Here is a 24,724-nt window from a genome sequence, read left to right as displayed (position 1 = left end):
TTGTTTCTCGTTGCGACTGAGGGCGGGGTTCAAGGGTTGCTGGCCCTTGACCCCAGACACACTTGAGTAGTGTGGTGGAGGCGTAACACTATACATGACCTGATTTGAAAGCATCCGAAGACTCCATAACAGACCGTGCTCGGGCAAGAGCCACTCGGTCAAGGGTGGGGGTGACCAGCGTTTAGACCAGCGGGTTTTCACCTTCACTGCAGCGTTGCACCCCTTTGGTTCTCAATCATTACAAAAATGTACAATAATAATAGATACAGGTAGTCCCCGACTTACGATGGTCCGACTTACGATATTTCGATCTTACGATGGCGATAGCGATATGACAAAATTGTAAAATATTTTACATTTCGCGCGGCAGGCAAACGCAGCAGCGTACGAGGTACGATACTGTACGTTGGGACGCTGCCGGGATGTACTGTACGCATATAGTTTATACAGTACGGTACTGTAAATTGCTCTGTTTTGCTACATTATCACCATTCTTTAAGACTCCTGGGTAGGCTATAGGCCATCTTCGACTTACGATATTTTCGACTTACGATGGGGTCGTCGTAACGCATCTCCATCGTAAGTCGGGGACTACCTGTACATAGGGGTTTGATGAAACAAAGTGGTTGTGCTTACGTGCGCGTGCTTAGATTGTGTTTCGATTATTTACCTTCTAAAAAAATCTGGCCGTATCTCACACCCCCAGGAAGGGCATCTCGCACCCCCAGAGGATGCAGCTTGCACCCTAAATTGACCTAGGGGAGGGCTAGTTAAGGTTCAGATTCCATCATACACAAATATGAATGGTTGAAGATATAACCCAGGGCACACAAATCAGGGGACAAAGATCCCTTCTGTAGCCTTATAAACGGTCGGGGCAAGTGCTGTTAGCGAGCGCCTCTGAAGAGCAAACTGGAAAATGAGAGGATGGTGTAGCTATCACAATGCCCGACCGTGTTTGTTTCCCCGGTGCTAATGTTTACACACAGTGCCGGTGACTCGTTTAAGGCTGGGTTAACCTATGTGAGGCCCAGGACCAGCTAATACATGTTCTACTGATACTAATGTTGGCCGTCTCATACATATACGTACACACGCACACACAATACAGCGATGCCCACACTTGGTCTGCGATGGATAGCTGAGAGGAAGGGCCGTTAGTGAGCTCCTATTGAGGTCGACGTAGAAAGTAGGACAATGCTATGGCCAGTGCCATGTCCATCGCATGCACAAGGCACGCTCTTTTATTTCGCCTTAACCCTCCATGGGAATTTGTTTGGTGAGAAGGTAATGTTGCAGTGTCCTTGTCTCCTTTCATTTGGATAGCAATCACTGACTGTGATGGGCTAAAGGCTGTCTCCCATTCATAGTCAGAATCTGCAAAGCAGTCACGAATGCCCATCCTTTCATGAAGCTGGTCTCTGTGTCCAATGGTGCATTCTTGGCCTCATTAAAGCCTGAAAAAAAAAACGATTAACCCAGCAATTTTAGTTTTAGGTCACCACTGTCACACTAAAAAGCAGCAGCAGCAGCAGCGAGCGAACCAAGCTAGGGCATGAGTTCTTCTGAGAAGTTAAGCACATGTGCTTCATGCAGTGAAACACTGCGTCTTGTGCGTGCTCTTTACATATATATTTATAACTTAAATCACAGCCTATGTGTAAATAGTCATTTGTAGTGAGGGCCTGTTGCCTATGCATTGATGAAACTCGGAAGTGTGGAGGCGGAGCTTGATGAATCACACAAATTCGTGAAACCTACACTCCAGAGGGAGGTGGAAAGAAATATGTATCTACAAAGACAAAGACCCCCCATATAGCCTTAACAGACTGTAGGGGCAAGTGCTGTTAGCGAGCACCTATGAAGGCCACAACGGTACACGAGGGGGTGGGTGGCCAGCACCACGCCCGACCGCCTTTGTCTCCCTAGTGGTGTTGTTTACACACCGCACCAGATACTCATTTGAGGCTGAGTCGACTTAGGGGAGGCCCAGGGCCGGTTCCGATAATCGTTGCCATCTCTTGGCTCATGGCCAGACCATAATAGCAGTAAAGCAAGTGGATAAAGTTCCATCTGTATGGGGAGTCCACGTTACTCCCCCCCCCCACCACTTCCCCCATCTCCTTGCACAAGTGGGCTTTATCTGGGTGCTTCAGTTTCCCCCCCCCCCCGCCGCCTGGTTTATAAACACTCATTAATGGAGTTGGCAAAACATCCCAATATAGGACCGCAGAGCTTGGGAAATCGTCGGTGCCTGTCCTGGCTGCTTTCCCTCGTGCCCTTGGGCTCCCGCGCCTCTTGCGTGCGAGGGTCTGCGCAGGTTACACATCCCATGACGGCAGCGTTTTGAGATCGCATTCGCCTAAAAGACGCCCTCTCGAGCTCCCTTTAGTTGAGGCTCTTCCGTCAGCAGTGGCGTGAGCAGGAGATTGCACGGCTGCCCCTTTACACTCGCCCGCTGTTGTTTCATAACGTCGACGTGGGCGCCTGTGGAAGTAACGCGAATCCCTTTAATACAAATATATATCACAATGTGCGTTGCGGCAAACGCAATCGCAAACCGAGAGGTCATTGGTATGCCCCGCATTTTGGATGTGGAAGTGCTAAACATAGACAGCCACACTGGAAGCAGCCGCGCCACTGTTTCAGTCTCCTTGACACGCTGGCATCTCCAAACACAACTGTCAATGGGCCACTAATAAACTCCAAACTAAACAACGGTTGTTTGTTTAACAACGTGGAAAGAGCCTAAGCTTACAGAGCTGAGCAAACTTAAATGCGTTAAACATTGAACGCGGACGCAGTGCTAGGGGTGTGAAATGTACTGCAGAGAGGCAAGTTGTGGGCACACGCGAGCCGTGCAAACATCGCACGGAGATAACCAGCCCCCACAAACAAACACCCTTAATTGTCTCATTAATTTTCATTATAAATTCGCCGTGGAATAAACGTCCGTCCACGTAACCGCAAAATGTATTCCAGCTGGTTTTTTTTTCCAGTAAATCGTTTTGGAACGGTGGGCAGGGACGCTTGCCTGCAACAAAACGTCCCGATGCGGTGCACGCACTCGCGGAAGAAAGACAAAAAAAAGCGTCCTTTGTGTGTTTTCAAATTTGCATTCGGCCAATGCTGTGGCAGTTTCACCCCCCAGTTCACTTTTCTCTGCACCGTAATTAAAGCAGATGCCCCCCCCCCCCCCCCCAAAAAAAAATGAACTCGCACCGAATCTGAACGGCTCGGTGGCACAGTGAGCATCTTGCGATCGGAAGGCCTGCGAGTTCAAATCCTGCCTGGGGGTTGACTCGGCCCATCATACCTCTGGGGTCGATAAAATGAAGGCGTCCCTCTCTATGTGGGAAAGTCAACAGTCGTTATCCTATGGGTACACTTGCTCCGCTATAGGAACGTGGAATTCCACATTCCTCTGCCGTTGGCACGTGGTCCTTAACCCTCGAGATATCAGTTTATACTCATCGTAATATAGCTCATGCCTTAGTAGTTGCATAGCTGCAGGAATAATCAAAAATATTTATTTTCCATGTCTGTGCAACCCCCCCACCCCGTATTCCCCTGCCTCCCCCTCCACCCCCCATTACCCACGTTGTGCGTGTGTGCAGTTAACAGCACCACACAGGAGCTGGGTCCAAGTAAAACAGAAAACATCCCGGCGAATGTGACCTCGTGGCAGGTGACCGAGCTGGAGCCCCAGAGCAAGTACAAGTTCCACGTGGTAGCTCAGACCAACGCCGGGTCTGGGATCGTGATCACGGAAGAGGCCCACACCGTTATGGATGTCGGTAAATATTCGCCCTTGCTCACTTGTCCCGTGGGTGAACCGCTGACGTAGAACTGTCGTTCGCGCTCGTTTTCGTTTTTAGCTAGTTGCTTTGGTAAAATAATAATGAGGCCCCGGTTAAATTTCGATGTAAAGCTTTCGTGACTGCAGGGATTCATTTTCTTGGTTCTTTCGGTAAAGTCACGTGGAAGGGAAGAGTCAACCGCCAAACAGAATTTGAACTCCCATCATTTCGATTTGCCACTGCCCGGCCATGCTGATAATTCATCTTGTCAACCTATTTATTTATTTCCCTCGGGAAACCTTAAAAATAAATAATTACCATTGTATGATCCTATAGTTACCATGCAGTGATTATGTTGCTTATTATGTGTGGAATTGACAAAGGGATATGTTTTGCAAAGCATTTCCTCGTGCAACGCTGGCCATATTTGAGCTAAAGCACAAACCACAGTTAATTGTACTTTGCGTGATCAGGCTGAACAATTTTTAGAAACCTTAAAAATGTAACATTTTTGGAAGCAGTTTCCTTAATGCTGTGCATACATAATTTACACGGCAACTTGAAAGTGCAAATGCATTGCGGTGTGTTTGCCAGTGGGTCGCGTCGGGCTTGTGATTGTGTGTGTGTGTTGCCCTGTGCTTTGTCCTGATCAAGCAAGCATATGTCCCTCTGTTCCTCCTGTCCTTGACAATCAGGTGATTTTAACCGTGCTGTTCAGACAGGAATGGCAGGTAACGCTACACGAAGCAGGTCACGCTTCTCGAGAGGCATGGCTTCCGAATGCTTGCGGCTGCTTTCCATTGCTTTTGAGATTGTGGATTATCATACTGCCCGAACCTTCCGGGACAAATTTAGGCTCCCCGGGGTCCCTTGAGAGAGACGGTGCACTTCGCGCTCTCGGACGTGACAGCGGCGTTATTGAAACGGCGGCGGGCGTCTTGACGCTATTTGTGGCCATGTGTGGTTGTATATATATATTTATGTTGTTGTTGTTGTTCCTGTCACGTAAAAACAAGGCTGGAGCAAGTGGCGCAGCGGTGAGAACACTGCACTGTGCCAGTAGCAGGAGTAGCCAACCGTGATCAACTCACCTCCGATTAGCACGGTTGGCTACGTACGGTGCTAAAATATGTTCAACATACATTAGATACGGTAGTTGCGGTATCCTTTGCTTAACCAGCAGATGGAAATGCAGGCCCATTGAGGCGTATGATGCATGGCCTCTTTTGCAACGGTATCACCATTGTTACATTCAATCAGTTATGAATGCAAACAAATATGAATCAGGTGAGATGAGTTTGTTTCTAGACCGTGGCTAAAATTTTAATAGAGTGATATTTCGGTAAGCGGTGTCTCTCCTGCATCAAACAAGAGAGATCAGCGTGGTGAAGTATGGTCAAACACCCCCCCCCCCCCACACCGTGTCTTCATCCAGCAGTGGATTGACAAAGGGCTGAAAATGATGATTTATATAAGTTCACTGTAAATTGACCCACGGAATCTGAGACTGTTTTATCACACTCAAATACTATCCGTGTATTAATATACACCGCGCTATTCTGAAACTAGGAAGCCTTGTGCCACGCGTGGGAATTCGTTTTTTTTCCTTAACAGTAACACGTGTGCGTTATTGTCAACAATTCGTGGGCGTTTGACAATTAATTGGAGTCACTTGAGTTACATTTTGGAAACGTTCACAGCTAAATAAAAGGTCCGATTCCTATGCGGGTGTGTTATGTAGTGAAAGGTTACTTCCATGATTTAAAAAAGAAAAATGTTTTGTTATACACATCGATGCACACGCACCGTATGTATTACACCTCTGAAGCTGAGGTTCATTGGTTGTAACTGTTCTGTACGTAAATGATTGCACTCTTCAAAATAGTCAATCTTTGCTCAGTTGTAGGTCGCTCATTTTCCTTAGCTGCACCCCAAATTTAACTCCCTGCCCCCCCAGCCATCCGTGCTCTGGACTCCCAGCCTCTGTTCGAGACTAAGTCTCAACACCTTCCTCTTCTGCTCCGTCAACGACTGACTTCTTGTCTGTCTGTTGAACCCCCGTACTGGATGAAGGCCTCCCCACCAAGCCTGTGCCTCACTTATGCGACGCAACAACGCCACGTCCAGCAACCCGCACAAGAGCCGATTCCCCAGGCTGTCTGCATGAATGCGTACACTGTGCGTACAGATAGATCCCCGCTGTTTAATATAGCACCTCCAGATGCGGTCACATTTAAACGCCCTATAAATCTCAATTGCATTGTATTGTGAAAGTATTCCTAGGTTTTTTCGGTAAAGTCACGTAGGTAAAAAATTAAAATTTATAAAAGTAAAATAAAAATAAAATTAAAATCACGACGTTTCGTGATTTTAGTTTATTTTAATTTTACTTTTATTAATTTAAAATAAAAATAAAATCACGACGTTTCGTGATTTTTTTTTTTACTTTGATTAATTTAAATTAAAATTTTTTACCTACGTGACTTTACCGAAAAAACCTAGGAATATGAATCCTTGCAGTCACGAAAGCTTCAAATCTAGAATTGTGAATTTAATTGTTGCACAGCAATGCATATTGAACAATCCAACATGGTTGCCTTTATTTTACAGTAAACCTGCATCATTACTGAGACATTACAATAATTGATGGCACAGTCTTAAATCATTAATACAGGATAGGCTCGATGAGGAGATCACCTGAATCCAACAGAGGTTATCCTAGGAAATTCTTAAATAGTAACTAGTTTTTCGATTTAAAGCTTTCGTGACTGCAGGGATTCATCTTATTGGTTCTTTCGGTAAAGTCACGTAGAAGGGAAGTAATAAAATAATAAAAATAAAACATAATAAAATAATTATCACGACGTTTCGGCCACAACGCAAGCAGCCGTCCTCAGGTGAAGAGGGCGGCTGCTTGCGTTATTTTTATTATTTTATTACTTCCCTTCTACGTGACTTTACCGAAAGAACCAAGAAGATAGTAACTAGTTAGTAACTAGTTGGCACTTTTTGTTCACGTGACAGACCTTACTAATTGGTGGGCTAACGGCACACGTATATTTACGCGATCTAACTGAAAGAAAAAACACTTATTGTGAATTTAACACGCAGGCTTTCGCGACCAATAGCTTCCATAATGTAGGTTTTTTTTTTGGGAGGGGGGTGTTAGATCGCGTTAATATAAATGTGCCGTTAAACCCGCTACCATCCGACAAAGCCAATTAGTAAGGTTTATCACGTAAACAGAACGTGCCAATTCGTTTCTAGTACAGCAACACCGGCGTGTTGGATTGTAAATGTTGTAAATGTTGTGGATTTGCTCTCCAACACACCGGTGTGCTGTACTAGTAACGAATTGGCACGTTCTGTTTACGCGACAAACCTCACCAATTGGCTGTGTCGGGTGGTGGCAGGTTTAACGACGCTAATATATTTACGCGATCTAACCCAAAAACCTCTATTATAGGGCCCTTGTTCTACATTATTAATTTTTATCGTGAATAATTTTGGTCGCGAAAGCCTACGGCGTGTTAAATCGCCTCCTCCTCGTCCTCCGCGGAAGCGCTTTTGACCCGACATGCATTTGAATCCTCCGGCGTGGCTTGCGTGATGCGACTGCCGGGCCTGCAACAAACCCGTCAATCGCTCCTTCCAAAGGGACGCGCATTCTTCACGCTCGCCGGGGCCGGATTCACGGCCGTGTCGCCCCTTTCTTGTAATGAGTGTATTTCTTCACGATCGAAAGGCGCAGCGAGCAAACAAGTTGGTGTGCGCGTTGCGCGGCAATGGGTGATCGTTTCAATCCCAGACCTTGCATAGAAACTGCGATGTTGAAGTACTTTGTTGTGGTGAAATCTGACAATTCCATCACAGCGAAACCGCTAAAAAGCTGTGGTTCTCAATCTTCATGTTTTCCCCCTCTCCCTCCTCCACAATCAAGGGCTGCATGCGCCCTCCTCCTCCATCACTGAGATTACGAAGGCATTTGTTTTGCTTCGTGTGTTTTTGTTGTGTTAACAAGGCACCTGTTTCACGTTGCGTGTATCTGCGCATCGTGTATTGGCAAGGCATTTATACAAATTTGTGTTTTAGCGTGTTTTGTGTTACTAAGGCACGTGTTTCACATTGTGTATAGGTGTGTAAAGCATGCGTTTAACAGTATGCATCAGTGCGTTTTGTAGCCACATTGAGGTGCTGACGTTCCCTCGCATATTCAACATTTTCTCCTGCACGGTATCCATGCCGCAGCCTGTGCCCCCTCTCGAAGGCTGAGAACCGCTGTGCGAATGCGATGTAAAGCAGAACGATATTGTTTTCCCCTTGACGCACGCTACCTTGTATATTTTTGAGGCATCTGACAACAGATCAATTGATCCGTATAATTTCCTACGCTCACTTATACTTGCGTTGCGTGTTGCATGCATAAATGCATCGTGTGCGATTCATGCAAAGTGTATGCAGATGATGTGCTGCTTTAATGCGTTTGCAAAATTGCACGAACAAAGCAGTACAAACGAGATTGATGAAATGAGAAACAATATAGCTGTGACGTAACTAATTAGAGACGTAATATTATTTTAAAAATATAACTTTCCTGCCAAAGGGCCGTTCATCTTCGTCTTTCTACTACGAATTAGGGCAATTGCCTGAAACGTCACCTATCCTACAACGTGTTCTGTGGTAGTTGTTGTCCTTATTCGGGCAGTGTTATTAACTAATGCAGTGTGAACAGCGTTTTTTTTTCTCGCTCGAATAACAAATGACGGTTGCTGACACGCTTTCTTTTGCAAAGCTCCGAAACCACCTTCGCTGCAGAGAGGGAGTCACATCGTCGGGAAAAACTTCGCCAACATCTCGTGGCTTCCCAGCGATGGGCAGGAGCAGTACGTGGTCCAGTACCAGAAGAAAAATGGTACGCCGTAGGAAAAGGGACACTGTGGACGCGCAATCAACGCCACCACTACTACCATCGGGGTCTCGAATGTCAGGCAATTACTTGTCAGCCGCGAAGCGTTAGTTGGAAATGCCCTTCTTATTCGGTGTCCTACTTACTCCGCTGCACCGCGCAGTGGAGTCGGAAAGTGTGTGCGCTGTGCGAATGTGAGCGTTGCACGCGTGGATGTGTGCCCGCTGTATGGATGTGCGTGAGTGTGTGTTGCACGCGTGAATGTGTGTGCGCTGCGTGATTGTGCCTGTGTTTTCGTTGCATGTATGTGTGCGCGCTGTGTGAAAGTGCGTGTGTTGCACGAGCGAATGTGTGCGCGCTGCATGAATGTGCCTGTGTGTGTGTTGCATGCGTGACTGTGTGTGGGCTGTGTGAATGCGTGTGCTACGTGTGCGAAAGTGCGTGAGCAGTAGTGCAGCAGTTAGAGCTCTGCGCTACGAATCCGGCGACTCGAGTTCGATTCCCGCTAACGACCAACACCAGTAAAGATTATCTGAACCAGTCATGGGCCTTCCCTAGGTCGACACAGGCTGAAATTAGAACCTGGTGTGGTGTGTAAGCATCGCCACTGGGGAGACAAAATGTGGCCGGGCGTGGTGCTGACCACCGACCTCCTCGTGCGCTGTTCCAGCCTAACATAACTTGCCCCTACGGTCCGTTAAGGATGCACCCACGACTTGTGTTTGTTGACTGTGTGCACATGTATGTACGTGCTGCATGTGTGAATATTTGTTTGCTTTTTTTCAAGTTGTGCTTGCAAAGCTGCCAGGAACGAATGGCACTGTTCCAGCCGCAATAGAAACGAGTGAACACATTTCATGTATCGAGCAAGGCGAGAAGCACTTGGGAAAAGAGGTGGCGTGATACAGTCTGATCATTCAAAGCGCTCTCTGCCTGTACATTTCCCCCCCAAAGGCGATGACGACGATTGGAAGAATTCCTCTACCCTGGATTCTTCGACCAACTTCTTTGTCCTCGAGGACCTCCAGCCGGGGACCACTTACAACATCCGCGTCATCGCACGCAACGACTATGGGCACACCGTGAGCGAGGAGGACTTTGTGGAAACCATCGGCACGGGTAAAGGCGTTGCACGCATGCCGGCTTGCGTGATTGCAGCACGTGTGTCATCGCACGCTTGGAATTACGCTGTTCCATTCTTGCACAGGGCACCGTAGGTACCCAACCGTGTAAACCGGAGGTGCGGGGGAAAGGGGCAACGGACTAAGCACACAAAGCGGAAGTCATGTCGAGGTCTGCTAGCCACGTCGAGAGGGCCTCGGGAGAAAGTTTGTCGAGTTTTGCAATGTGGCTGTGCCTTCAATTGCCCGTTCATGAATGAGATGTTGCGCATCGGCCTGATGATGTTCAGATACGGTTGATGGTTACACGCGTGTCTTTGAGGAATGTCAGGGCCAGGAGGGTGCGATGTTTCCGTCTCGGACGAGGTGTTTATTCCGGTGTAACAGGCCGTAGTATACCCCCAGGCCGTAGTATACCCGGGGTTAAAACGGCCTAGGCTAGATTATACCCGGGTATATTATGGCCTAGGCCAATTTATACTCTGGAGTATATTATGGCCTCGGCCAAATTATACCCCCATGATAGTAATAGTGTTGAGCGATATACACATGAATGACTAAACTTTTTCAACATTTTATTTAAAACTGTAAACACATAGACTTTGATTGCTTCAACCAGGAAAACTTTAATAATAACCCTAACCCTCTCCCTAACCCTCTCCCTAACCCTCTCCCTAACCCTCTCCCTAACCCTATCCCTAACCCTATCCCTAACCCTATCCCTAACCCTCTCCCTAACCCTCTCCCTAACCCTCTCCCTAACCCTCTCCCTAACCCTCTCCCTAACCCTCTCCCTAACCCTCTCCCTAACCCTCTCCCTAACCCTCTCCCTAACCCTCTCCCTAACCCTCTCCCTAACCCTCTCCCTAACCCTATCCCTAACCCTATCCCTAACCCTATCCCTAACCCTATCCCTAACCCTATCCCTAACCCTCTCCCTAACCCTATCCCTAACCCTAACCCTCTCCCTAACCCTATCCCTAACCCTATCCCTAACCCTAAAAATGCTTCAATTGATCAAATTGAGATTCTTACTTCAATTTATACGCTTTTTAGTTATCGATTGAAGTTCGTTTGAACTTTCACATGGGGCATATTCTGCCCTGGAGGGGTATGGTCTGGCCCAGTCGAGTTTAAACCCCCGGGGGGTATAGTTTAGCCGAGGATACTTTATGCCCCCGGGTATGCTTTGGCCTGGGCCAAACTATACCCGGGTTTAATCGGGACAGGGCTTATTTTAGCCTGTTACACCGGGCGTCCGCGTTGTTCCATCCTGTTCGCCAGCCGTTGTTCCTGGATCCGGGTGAGAATCTAGAGATGGTAACAGTGCAATCGCAGCAGGGGGATCGTCACTTAAGTCGGCGGCGAGATAGATTGTTGAGGTCTTGCTTGATGGGTCGGCTGTCGTTGAAAGAAGAACACATTCACCGGAGAACCTACGGCAGAGGTCGCAAACGGGTTTTGATTCCTTACCCGTACCCGTACCCGGCCACACCAGGGTCGCAAATGGGTTCCCGTACCCGTACCCGGCTGGGTACGGGTTCCCGTTCCCTACCCGTACCTGTACCCTACCCGAAATGAGTGACAAACGGTTACTCACCAGTGACTCACGGCTTACCCGTACCCGGCCGCACCAGGTTCGCAAACGGCTACCCGTACCCGTACCTGGCCGGGTACAGGTAGCCAGGTATCGGGTAGGGTACGGGTATCGGGTACCCGGTTGCGACCTCTGACCTACGGAGGTGAAAGACTTCATCCGAACTGCGCAGAAAAGCCAATCGGACTTGGGTAGGACACGTCTCGAGAACGGGACGATGGCCGATGGTCAAATAATAATGAACAGAGTGAATAATAAGGGATGGAATGCGTCCGAGAGAACATCCACCGGGGAGATGTAGCGATGAAGTCAGTTCGTGTGTTGGCACTCAATGGATTGTTCGTGGAGGCCTTCATCCAGCAGTGGATGATGACGATAAAAAAAATTCCTGCCGACAAGAGTTGCGCAACCGTAACGTGCGGCGGTGAGATTTTCACTTTTGTTGTCCGCGCTGTGGCTGCTGTTGAATGTTGTAGCTCATGTGGGTCCCCTTAGGGGGGCGCCACAGTGACGAGATGTTAACTACCTCACCAGGGATGCAGAAGGTCGTGGGTTTGATCCCAACCCTGACGCCTGTATATTTGGAGTTTGCATGTTCTCCCTGTGATCGCGTGGATTCTTCTTCGGTTCCTCCAGTTTTTCCCTCCGCATTTAGAAACATGCGTTTAGAGTATTTGGCTGCTATAAATGCCCACGTGATGGATAAGCCATTTGTGATAGCCAGGTCGCTTGTCAAAAAAGAGCTCTATCGCTTGGTGGGCTTTATCTGGTAAAATAAAAATACAAAATTTAGTTCAGTTTTAGATTTGAAGCTTTCGTGACTGCAAGGATTCATACTCTTAGTTCTTTCGGTAAAGTCACGTAGGTAAAAAAATTAAATTAAAATTAATGAAAATAAAATAATAAACTCACGATGTTTCGGAGGCAACACAAGCAAATCTGGCTGTGACGGTCCCACCTGATGACGAAGACTTGTGTTGCCTTCGAAACGTCGTTAGTTTATTATTTTTTATTAATTTTAATTTCATTTTTTTACCAACGTGACTTTTACCGAAAGAACTAAGAGTATATATAGTTTAGTTTAGCTCACGGGACCTCTGCGTGTGCCGCTTACAGCATACCCAACGAGGTCCGTGGACCTGGCTACTCAGGCGTGGTTCATCGCGCTGCTGTGCTTGATAGCCCTCCTCATCCTTATCCTGCTCATCATTTGCTTCATCAAGAGGAACAAAGGCGGCAAGTATTCCGGTGAGGGTCCCCACGTGCTAATTGCAGACGTCGCCGGACACTCGTCAGCGGCCTGCCTTGTTTAACGGGCCATTCCTTTGCACGTCATCTGTAAGATTCTGCCGATGGGAAATGTGATAATTACGTTGCCTTGGTTGCACTTTGTTGAAAATTCCGAATTGTTGTCGCCGTGCTGGCAGTTGGGTTTTGCATTTAAACCAATGCCGAAATGCCACTTGCTAGTTTAGCTGCAATAATGTGAATGCTGAAGAAAGGGAATTTCGTGAAATGTGTACTACTTTGTATCCACAAGTATGCTTTTGACATTTTGAGTCCTGACATCAGTGAGATAAATCGTATTATTAAAAAATATCTATCCATATTATTTCACAATCATTAATATTCACTGAGCCCCAGAGCACATTGAGTGGAATTAGCATATAAATAATGGATAGGAAGTCCATCACTCGACATTAAATACGTGGTTTTTTTTCGTTATCGTCTACCATGTGGAACAGAGGTCACTCAAAGGCATCTCAGAGGCAACTCTGTGATATCCACTTCCATGGGCCAAGGGTTGCCACTGCTTTGCGAGATATTTGAATGGATACTTTGTCTAATGACGTGATGCCATTACCATGATTTGGATAAAATTGAGGAAATCTCTAAAAATATAGATTACTAAAAGTGTATTTGTTGTGTTATAGATGACGGACCATCCGGATGAGAGTGTATTTTTTATTTTATTTTTACAACAGAATTTATTTGGTTTGACCTTCAGTCTCATCAGCAGCCAGACTTATTCAACAGCCTCATCAAATGTTATTGGTGTTCGACGTTGGATGTCATTCGACAAACGTGAATGTGATGAGTGTCCTTGTTTGTGAGTGCCTTTCTCTCGTCAACAGTCAAAGACAAGGAAGATGCCAGAGCAGATCCTGATATAAAACCCACGAAAGAGGACACTTTTGGTGAATACAGGTATGGGAAAGTGAACTCAAACAAACACCCCAAAAACATATACACTCAACCTCCTATAGCGGAGTGATATTTGCAGGTAGCTTCAACACGTGTTGTTTGTCGCTCGTGAAGTCAGGGTAGGCGTCTTCCTGTGTATCTCACTTTTGGCCATGGCCAATGTACTGAAAGCTGTGTTTAATGCCAGATAAATTGCAGGTGTGTTCAGAGTAATATTATTCACCGGGCACGAACACGATGCCTCTCCTGGGTGAGATCGGCTCTCGCAAAGGAGCGAGATGGATTGTGGCATCGTAACGACGTGAGGTGGCAAAGTGGTAGCTAGAACGTGGAGAATGATGTCCAGAATTTGAGTACAACGTTGCATCAAATCGTGCGTGCGGGAATTAATGATTGTTAAAGCGTATGCATGTTGCGTGTCATCAGTCGTTCGTTCACGTGATCCCCTGCAGCTACTGGAGGCAGCAAACCTGCACCTCATTATAGATTATGATTGAATTTTTTGTAATTCTTGATTGATTGCAGCCCTAATGGGTAGACTTGCTCCCATCATAAGAATGTGTATTATTTCTGATCAATCGGATCAAAAATAGCAATAGGACATGGACACATTTCCTGATCATCTTTTTTTTAATTCTCCATCGCCGGTTCTGAAAAAGAAATAAATAATACGTACATTCTTCTCACAATAGATGAAACCCATGTATGTTGTTTTAATTTAACGGTGCTCGCATAGTTGTCATCATTATTTATAAAATGCATTCAGTTTTGCCTTTGAAATGTTTCCTTTGTTTACCCTGCCGAGCTCTGCTTGCTGTGTGTGTGTATTGGTGCATGTTATCTTACGTGTTGCCTGCCCAAGCATGCATTGCCCAAATGGATCTTAAGCACTAATGCCTATATAAATAGCACATTTCAACTGCGGTACCATCGTATTTTGCTCACACGTGTCTCATTTCTCTGGCTGAGAGAAAAACTTGCTCGCCTAGAATCAGCTTTCCAAGTTGCGCAATGATAAGCATGTTTTAATAATGTCTACTGAGGCCACAGCAATTAAAGTGCAGTGACGTCTCACATTTAAATGTGATTTTTAAATGGCTTCCTGTAAGGATCCACTTAAAATGCACTTACGTGAATACATACATATATTATTTCCATAAAATGTTAATTTGAAATTGAAAGTAAAAACATAACTTTCAATGTTGAAGTATCCACAATTGCACCGTAGACATGTCCCCTGACTTAAACACAGAATTGAAACGTTTAAGTCAACTAACTTTCATGGGTTTACAATAAATCGACATCTTTCCTTTAGACATTTAACAAACATGAACACGCATGTCTTTGTTGTTTACCATATTTTATCTTGAAATGCACATCTGCAACGCAATGTTAATCACGTTTTAATGCCTTTCAATTCATTTTGTTTGCAAACCTTTGGATATATAGACCACTCGAAAGGTAGGTACTGTTCACATTTAACAGATATTTTATTTAAATGTTTAAAAAAACGCTTTACCATAATCAACAAACTGACACCTTAAATAAAGGCTATTCTTGGGGTGGCTCAGATGCCAGAACCCTGTGTCGGTACGGGTGCCTAACTTTGAATTCAGGGAACCACCCATGATTTAACCAGGTTGTCAAGCGCCGTGATGGCTTCATGGTCTCAGCCTGGTCACCAATGACCTCACAGCAACGCCATCGCATTAAATGTGGTCCTGCAATGCATTTTCCACCTATGAGAATTCAAATATCGGCTTGACTGCCATGCGACGGGCATTGCTCTCATATACACCAGAGGCTGTGATGCCCTCTGCTCCGAGGACAAGGGATCACTTGAAGGGATCTTAAATGTAGTTCTGGAGTGTCTGCTTCTGTAGGCTCTTCTCCAGGGATATTTCAATGGATGCGTCATCCTATCAAATTATGCCATTTGCACGATCGGCATAACGTGGGAGAAAATGACACATTTTTAATAAACAATCGCCATTTTCTATTAACTGTTGGTTTAACCATTGCCCCTATCCAGCAGCAATGCATATGCACCAGTTTAATGCCCTATGTCCCTGTCATGGATGACACAAAAAACATTTGGCAGTCATTGCTTCCGTTACATTTTCAGTTTTTCCTGCCCCACCGCGCTGTACCTGCTCGCCAACCTTTCTTTCTTCCCAGCCCCATTTGCTGCTCACCATCGCAAACTCATCCCGCAACAGTGGCTGGGGCGTAGCCAAAACAGCACATACCTGATTGAGTGCCAGCGACGGAAATGGCTCGGAGGTGTTGTGAAAAGCGACACGGCTGAGCAAATGACAATCTATTTTGAATATTTTCATTGCGGATCAAGGACCTTTGAGTCGATATGGCAATATCACGGGCTATAGGGTTTGTCCCTTATTGAAGCGTGTTCAGGATTACTCCTAACTTGGCACAATCTGCTGGGTGACCTTTTTTTTTGCATTGCCAATGGATTAATTAGTGTGGCCCAATGTCAATAGCTTTGCATCAGCCCCTTGAATTCCTGGTGGGGGAGGAGGATGAGCATGAAATAGTGGAATATAAAGAAAAATGTTTGCACAACATTTAACACCAGTGGCAAGCCTAATACACAGCAGGTGGTATCTTTCCTGATTCTGTTTATTGATTCATATTCCTTTCAACGTTTATTCAACGTCTTTCGTGCACCTCTCTAATTTAACAAAGTCATGGTACAGGCTCGCTTAGAGTTACTGTCACTTGATTCCCATACATTTGAAGGAAAACTTCGCTTGCGATTTATTCCAAAATATTAAATAGTTATAACACTGCCTGTGAAATGTATCATGCGCACAGTAGCTTTGGCTCAGCTGCTTTGGTGAAGCATACCTTAATCAGCTTCATTATTTAATGGTCAACTATGCGTGTGCGTGTGTGTATAGTGGGGAGCGGTGGTGTAGCGGTTAGCGCGCTGCGCTATGAACCTGGCGACCCGAGTTCGATTCCCGCTCACGGCCAACACCCAGTGACGATTATCTGAACCGGTCCTGGACCTCCCCTAGGTCAACTCAGCCTCAAATGAGTACCTGGTGCGGTGTGTAAACATCGCCACTGGGGAGACAAAGGCGGTCGGGCGTGGTGCTGGCCACCCACCCCCTCGTGTACCGTTCCGGCCTTCATAGGTGCTCGCTAACAGCACTTGCCCCTACAGTCTGTTAAGGCTATACGGGGGATCTTTATCTTTATGTATGAAAATCTCTTGAATTGCCAGGGCATGCAGGCTGCAGGGGGCAAGTGCCATTAGCATGCAGCACCGGCACAGTGCTAGTTTACACACCCGCCACTAATTTTAAGCTGATATGATTAAGGCTGAGTTGATGGAGGGAAGGTCCAGGACCGGTTCCAATAAACGCTCGTGGTGTTTTGCTGGGTCTCATAACGCAGAGTGCTAACAACCACTACACCACCGCTCCCCCTCCCTCCATGTCTCCTCCCCACAAAGACAAAGATCCCCCGTATAGCCTGTAACAGATTGTTGGGGCAAGTGCTGTTACCGAGCACCTATGAAGGCCGGCACGGCACACGAGGGGGTGGGTGATGTTTACACACCTCACCAGGTATTCATTTGAGGCTGAGTATATCTAGAGGAGGCCCAGAACCGGTTCAGATATTCATCAGCGATATTGGCCGTGAGCAGGAATCTAACTCAGGACGCCGTGTTCGTAGCGCTGTGCGCAAACCGCTACACTACCGCTCCCCACCTCCCCAACAACAACCGGCATTCCCCACTAAGTGACGGTGATGTCACCATGCTGATTGTGCCAGGCTATGTGCACTTTAAAGCCACGTGAAGTGTCGTAGACTCAGGTCAACGGGACAGGCCCAGCAGGTGCCATGGGTTAACTGCCCGAGATGACTGGCAAGATGTTCACCCTTTTGTGCCAACCTGTGCCCCCCCCCCAACTCCCCACACTTGTTCGCGTCGCCACTGACCCCCACCCACCCCGCAGCGACAACGACGAGAAGCCGCTGGCCGCGAGCATGCCGTCGCTCAACGGCTCGGTGCCGCACGGCGAGAGCGAGGACAGCCTGGCGCAGTACGGCGACGGCGTCGAGGGCATGTTCAACGAGGACGGCTCCTTCATCGGGCAGTACCGCGGCAGCAAGGAGCGCGTCTCCTCCACCGCGGACGGGGGCCCGGCGGCGCCGCCGCTGCCGCCGCCCGGTGGCTCGGCCGCCACGTCGCCCGTCGCCCCTACGGCCTGAGCCGGTAGCCGGCGGCGCGAGCCGGGGGCGTTTTTTTTTTTTGGAGGGTGGTGGGTGGGTGGGTCGGGGCGGCTTGCGAGATTTGGCGACAGAAACGGTCGCTCTTCGTTTAGCCGGCGCGTGGCCGTGGCGGGACTGGGGGGGGGGGGGATCGCCGACAGTGACGATGACCGTGACCGGCGCACTGCGGAACGCGGAACCCGTCAGGCGTAGCTAGGGGTGGGGGGGGCAGGGGGGTACATGTGTCCCCGGGCGCCAAGGAAAAGGGGCGCCACAATGAGGCTTACAACGTTACATTATAACTTATTGCGGCGGGCGCGGCAGCCTGAAACTACCGCACAAATCTACATCTGAACCTAAAAGTTTATATATGTCATGTAATTACATTTTGGTATGTGATTAGACGGGGGAGGGGGGGGGGGCAATTTTATAGTTCGTCCCCGGGAGCAAAATATCCCAGCTACGCCACTGGCCCCCCTCCACCCCCACCCCCTGCATTTGCCGGCTTGACGCCACAGCCGGTGGAAAGGGGGCATCTGGCTAAGGGGGAGCGCGCCAGAGAGTTCCTCTAGAGGAGCTGACCTGTGACGAGACGAAATCAATGGGCCTGAAGTGGAACGCAGGCCCCACGGTAATATGGTAACGCTATTGGAGGCTGCTTATGCGCTGATGATTTCCCAAACGTGGTAACTGGCTATAAATGTATAAATAAATAAAAAGTAAGGAATTTACCCAGCTGACCAATTGAATGACCTGATGGGTGGCGACAAATTCCGCGCTCCTCACACCAACGTTTAATAAGTAAAGAGCGTTTGACGAAACGCCCGACTGCTTTCATCGACTCGACTTGGAGAAAACGACTCGATGAAATCCACAGACTAAGACTGCGTGACTGAAAAAAGAAAATACGTTGACTAAATTGACACTGGGTTAGAGCATCATCTTCACCGTAATTATCACCATCAGCATCATCAGCGTCGGCATTAGTCAGCAACACTGCGGATGAAATACATTTCGTGTCAGCCTGGGCGTGACCCCAATGTTGTTTTCACCGTTTCACCTCCTCACCCTTTATGATTATTGCATTCGAATGGTTTTGTGGCTCTCGTCCGAGAAGCAGACGCCAACAATTTGCTGATACCTTTTCCGTGAATCTGTCTCGTAATCTTTTCCCATCCCCTGACTGTCATTGCACTTCCCATTTAATCCATCAGTCCTCCTGTCCCTGCTCCGCACGTTGCCAGTGATCACTCGCGGGGCTTTCTTCGTGTGCGCTCGATTCCACTTCACTTTCATTTCCAGTTCCGTATGTTCAATGGAATGTTTTTATTTGTTTGTTTTATTAACGGTTATATTTGCAAAAGGTTTTTTTTCCATAATTGAGTGGGAGAGTAAACATTTACAACCCTGGCTGTCGCCTGATGATGCTGGTTGTAATTACCGGCGAAACGTCGTACTCGAATTGTAAATGTTGTGGGTTTACTCTCCGACACACCAGTGTGCTGAACTAGTAACAGATTGGCATGTTTTGTTTACGTGACAAACCTTACTAATTGGCTGTGTTTGGTGGTGGGGGACTTAACCACGTATTTATATTTACACGATCTAATAAAAAAACACCTCTTATGGATAACTGTGGTCGTGAAAGCCCGCCACGTGTCACAACGTGTTTGGCTTGCATGGGCGTTCAGCTTTTGTAACATCACCTCCGCTTGTCAGGGACCATATTTCCAATCCATGCCTTTTGATCGACGGCTTCTCACTTGGCCTACGGTGGTGACTCGCACTCCACGATGGCTTTCTGATTTCCCCCCCCCCCAAAAAATCTCATTCCAACGTTGCAATCCCGTCCGCGCCAAATGGAACGGGGAGTGTCACACACGCATGCTACCTGCACCGCTGCAATAACACACACACACACACGCGCGGGTGGCTGAATAAGATAAATACAATATATTTGTTAGCGTTGTGAAACCAGTACAGTGGTTGACAAATGATTCACGATAGCAAGCATGCTGGGCAGGTTCAAGGGAGATGTTTGCTCAAAATGCATCGGTGTACACATTAATTGTTAACACATCAAGCTCAGTTTTTGGAGATAATTTAAGACTGCATGGAAGAAGCAGAGGGCTCTGGTGTAAAGCCCCACTGTCTCATTATGTTTAATTTAACAGCAATGCCAAACCGGAGGTGTGTCGAGGAATGTGTCGGAGATGTGCCGAGGATTGCACCCGAGATGAATTTCTTCAAGTAACTCTCTGATCCCTCCTCGTTCACTCTGCGTATATATGCGTGCGTTCACGAGCTATTTCACGGTTTTACTGTTAACAAAAAAAATGAAAGCAAACAAAAAGTCTCATATAATCTCTCTCAATATGACACGTGAAAACACCGTGCGATATATATTGAAGAAAAAAATAAATATATATACATGTATACTAGTTGCACAGCAAAATAATTGATGCTGGGAGAATGGAAGTAAGTGCTGTATGTGTATATGACCGTGTAACTAAGTAGCAGTACCAGATATTCACGAATGAAAAGCTAAAATGTCGGATCTAGATGTGTAAGTCGGAGTGTGTGTGTGTGCTTGCAATTTAAACAAGGGCCGCAGTCAATACAGCTTAAAATGTATTTTAAAACATACTTTGCCCCACGTGAGAAAATTAAACTGGAGCTTTGATGATTGGACATTTCTAATGCTAGACTAAAATGTGATTTCTTGCATGAGAAAGGTGCACGTGTCTATGTTCTCAGCCCGATCAACAATGGCTGTCAAAAAAAGATCACGTTAAATTGGGGCCTGCACTTAATTTTCTTCAATTCCAGCTGTTGGAATTTCAATATCCGGCATGTGGTGGACCTCTCATGTTCAGAGGAAGTGAGGAGTGCTGCCCCTCGAATCTTTGTGGACGAGGCTATCACTTGAAGGGATCTCAGAGGTAGCTCTGGGATATCCACCTCCGTGGGCCATTCTCCAAACACGAGTGGGTTGCACTGTTCTGCAAGAGGCCCGGATGGATACTTGGTCCCGTGACGCAACGCTGATAGTGCAATTGGGATATTAAGAGGGGAAACATTATGAAATGTTAAATCGGTACATTTGTAGCAATCTCACAACAGTTGAGGACGATCTCTCCATAAGCAAAGTGCTCCTGAATACATTTTTGACTTTAATTCTGCAATAGCGTTTTTGTTTTTTAAATCAATCTTGATCATGTTAGTACACATGTATGAAAATAGAAACAAACTACAAGACATGACAAAACTGTACTTAATTTTTGTGTTGCATCTCTGCAATCCTTTAAAACAAATGTACATTATTATTGTCTATTTTCTTTTTTCCTTAACAGGAATAGTGGCTCTGATCCCAAACTAAACCTTTCATGCATGGCTGTACGTATGACTGTATGCGCAAAAGAAAATATTCCAAACATGCATCATCCGCCACATGTGCCGTACATTTTGGCCACGTGATCGTTTGGAGCGAAGAATGTATTCCGCATGCTTAACACGATTTTCAAATTCGCGTCAAGACAGCCGCTTTTCTTTGGGGAAAATAAAACGCCAGCTTCTGACCTCTTGCGGGAAAATATTACACGTAGCTGTGAGAGTGACACAGCCTTAGTAATACTTTGGGATAAAAAAACCACTTAGATGAATGCTGTCAAAAAATGTTGAACTGCACGTTATCATAATTTTTATTATTTGTATCCGGTAAAAATTACTGCCCCCATTTTTTAACCCGCTTCAGGTGTACGCGTGGTTTTCCGGTCTTGCAAGTAGTGTCGAATGTTTAGCGTTTTGTCCATGAAGCTTCAGCCACACACTAACTGTGGGCATCTTCAACTCCCGAAAACCACGCCGCGACAGCGTCAATGTTAAATTTGTTTCAAGGCTTTGTTGTGCACAATTTTTACTCAACTCATTTGAAAGCCACTAAAAACATAGTGTGTTTTTTTTATTTCCGTTTCATGGTTTTTGTACATTTTCTTAATGCCAAAGTGTGTTGTTGTCGACTTTGTGTATACTTTTTTCTAGAGTTAATGCATTCAGATTTTTGTCATCGTTTACCGTTCATATTTAACGTTTTGCGTAGAAAGTTTAAACATTTTTTTTGGTGTGGTGGCAAAAGTTCAGTCCGTTTTGGAAGACAGTGAAGCCCAGCAAACGATTTGATTGTAGTTCCCATGGTGGCTTTGAGGCCATAGAAATGTATACATTTTGCATTTTGTATTCCTTTGACACACATGTTCACTGAATACAATGTCTCGCAGACAAAACGTGTCTGCCCTGGCCCATTCAAAACCGCCTCTTGGATTGGCCACCACCACCACCACCACCACCTCGCCATTCACTCAAATGACTAAGTTCCACTAACAGTCCTCATTAGAGTACTCACCTTTCACTAGGAATAACGCCACATTGCCCCATATTGTACTAAATACATTCACTTTTTCGGCTATCGGCTATTGCAGATTATAATATATCAATGCTAATAAAAGATCATACAATGCATAGGTTATGTGTGTTTGACGTATGCTTATTTGCCTTAATATGTCCAAACATTGCGTTGCTACTGTCTGTCCTGAGAAAAAAAAAATATTGTGATTGAATATAAAAATACGTACGTTTATTTCATGCGCAGTTTTTAAATAAATATGCAAACAAATCGCGACTTACGTGTGGTTCATTGATGTATGGGACGATTTTTGTCATCATCAACCCAGTTTAACTTTCAATTAGGGGTAATCGTTGACGTAATTACGGGTAATTGTTATGATTTGGGAACTCTCAGTCATTTCTGCTTAGAAGTGGAGTTGCAATAGAGCGGCCCCCCATTACATCGCGAGCTTTAGCGAAGTCAGCGTCCTGGCCGGGTTATATTTTAGAAACGGGTTGTTGATTCACAAATGTGGTGCTGGTTGGACAAATCATTAGGAGGAGGGCCATTGTCTGACACAGCCAATTTTGTTACACGCATTACCATTCGCGCAAGTAAAACATTACATTGTCTAAAAGCTATTAAAACGTCTTGCTATGGCTGCTGAGATTTTTTAAAATATCTTTTTACTCAAGAAAAGCCTCGCTGAGTCATAACACTCATTTCAGCCGGGTCTTCTTTGGCCAATTTTGTTTTGAGAATCTTTGCATGTGGGAATAATTAAGAGGAAGCACTCATACTAGAGACCATTAATATGTTTGAACCTTTTTTTTTGCAATACTGCAATGACAGCGATGTACAATATTTTTTTTAATAAAAACAATCGTCAATAAAAAAAAATAGCTAGTTACCTAACCATCCCTCCCAGCCAGCCAGCCAGCAAAACGTCTACTCTTATATAGGGCCCTGTCTATCTCCACCTCTCTCTTGCATTCTCTATGTTGTCTATTGGAATGTATATCGATGTCTCACGTTGTCCCTTTGTCTGTTGCTCTCTTTTTCGACTTTTAAACAACTTTTATTGCCGCCAGCAGCAACAGCACCGGAGGCGATTTCGATTCGAAATACACAAAGTCACCAGCAAACAAATGGAAATTAACGCTACAAATCCACGCGCTGTGGCGCTAAAAGCACCGCGCACAACACGAAAGAAAAGTCACGTGGTGGTGGTGGTGGTCATCGCGCACGCCACTGGTGACGAGCGAGTGCTTCAGAAGGTGAACACGAGGGTAGAGAGAGAGGGAAGGGGTAAGAAGGAGGAGAGCAGAGCGTGAAATCTTTTGTGAAATATTTCATTTAAACAGGGGGGGGGGGGCACGTTAAGCTCTTCCTCTGTCCCCTCTGCTACCTCTCTCTCTATTCCTCTCCTCCCTCAACTCTATCTCCACCCACTTCCATGTCCCCCTATCTCTCCCCGTGTGTAATTCTCTCACCCCCCCCCCCTCCATTCTTCTTAGTCCCACACTCTCCCTTCCCCGTCTCAATCTCTCTCGCCTCTCCCTAATCTCCCCCACTGTTCATTGCTGCCCTCGCTCTCCTCTTTACGTTTTCCCCTCTCTCTCTCTTTTCCCTCTCCATTTGACGCTCTTTCACACCCGCCTCACTCCTCTCCATTGCTGTCCATCTCTTCCTCCCTCTTCTACCCCCCCCCATCGCATCTGCATGCTGTCCACGGTCGAAGTGGATGATGGGGGGGGGGGGGGGTGTGACGTGAGCACGCCAGCCAGTCAGACAGGAATCCAGGCATTGAGTCAGCCAGAAAACGATTTCATCCGTGGATTCATGCATTCGAGGGTTTATTTAGGGATTTGTTTTGTCAGTCGCGAGCCCAAGTGGCAGGTGTGAGCCAGGGAAGTGTTCACGATCACTTTGCGCGCCGTTGCAATTTCGTCTGCCCGGTCGGTGTTCGCCGCTGATGGGCGTGACGGGTTCTATCTCTTCTCATTCCCCGTTGCTTCGTGCCCCCCCCCCTCCCCCAGCGCCGTTTCCCGCTCCCCTGGAACGTGCGCCGACGCCTACGATATTGGCGCACACTAAATGCAGACTGATCGATTGACTCATAGGTGTGAGCATGATCGTGTGATGACGTGATGGTATGACAGCGTGTCCTGAGCCTTTGAGTGGGATATGCTAGCGTGCTGGTCGTCGACAGACGCAGCCCCGAGGCCTTCCCCCACCTGCACGTGGTCGAGAGGAGGATTGTGGCGCGCCAACCGGTTCGCTGAAGTGGAGTGCAACGTTGTCGGCGTGCTCGCAGTCCATAAAACGCACGCGGCCGACGGAGGGTCCGTGGTTGACTGCAGCTCTACCCATCAACCGGTCGATAACCGGCCAGAATGATGGAAGTGCTAACATGCACCCCCCCCCCCCCCGTTGGCACATATTTTTTCAGGGACAGGTAGAAGG

General features: G+C 46.7%; 1 protein-coding gene across 8 annotated transcripts in view; it reads left to right on the top strand.

Annotated features, from left to right (window-relative positions):
• LOC144946113 (neuronal cell adhesion molecule-like) overlaps window positions 1-17,918 on the top strand; it is a 106,607-nt gene extending 88,689 nt beyond the window's left edge. For 5 of the 8 annotated variants that reach the window (XM_078874859.1, XM_078874862.1, XM_078874856.1 and 2 more), the window contains 8 exons: window positions 3,618-3,797; window positions 4,496-4,531; window positions 8,593-8,712; window positions 9,661-9,825; window positions 12,541-12,672; window positions 13,560-13,632; window positions 15,079-15,090; window positions 17,619-17,918. In XM_078874859.1, coding sequence (XP_078730985.1) covers window positions 3,618-3,797; window positions 4,496-4,531; window positions 8,593-8,712; window positions 9,661-9,825; window positions 12,541-12,672; window positions 13,560-13,632; window positions 15,079-15,090; window positions 17,619-17,874 — 974 coding nt within the window. In that variant the 3' untranslated portion in view covers window positions 17,875-17,918. The remainder of the gene's footprint in view (window positions 1-3,617; window positions 3,798-4,495; window positions 4,532-8,592; window positions 8,713-9,660; window positions 9,826-12,540; window positions 12,673-13,559; window positions 13,633-15,078; window positions 15,091-17,618) is intronic. The other 3 variants (XM_078874858.1, XM_078874860.1, XM_078874861.1) reach the window with 3 other exon arrangements.
• Window positions 17,919-24,724: the final 6,806 nt, after the last annotated feature.

Source organism: Lampetra fluviatilis, chromosome 40, assembly GCF_964198595.1.
Source record: "Lampetra fluviatilis chromosome 40, kcLamFluv1.1, whole genome shotgun sequence".
NCBI lineage: Eukaryota > Metazoa > Chordata > Hyperoartia > Petromyzontiformes > Petromyzontidae > Lampetra > Lampetra fluviatilis.
The sequence above is the reverse complement of the archived record's forward strand: the minus strand, read 5'-3'. Positions and strand labels throughout refer to the sequence as shown.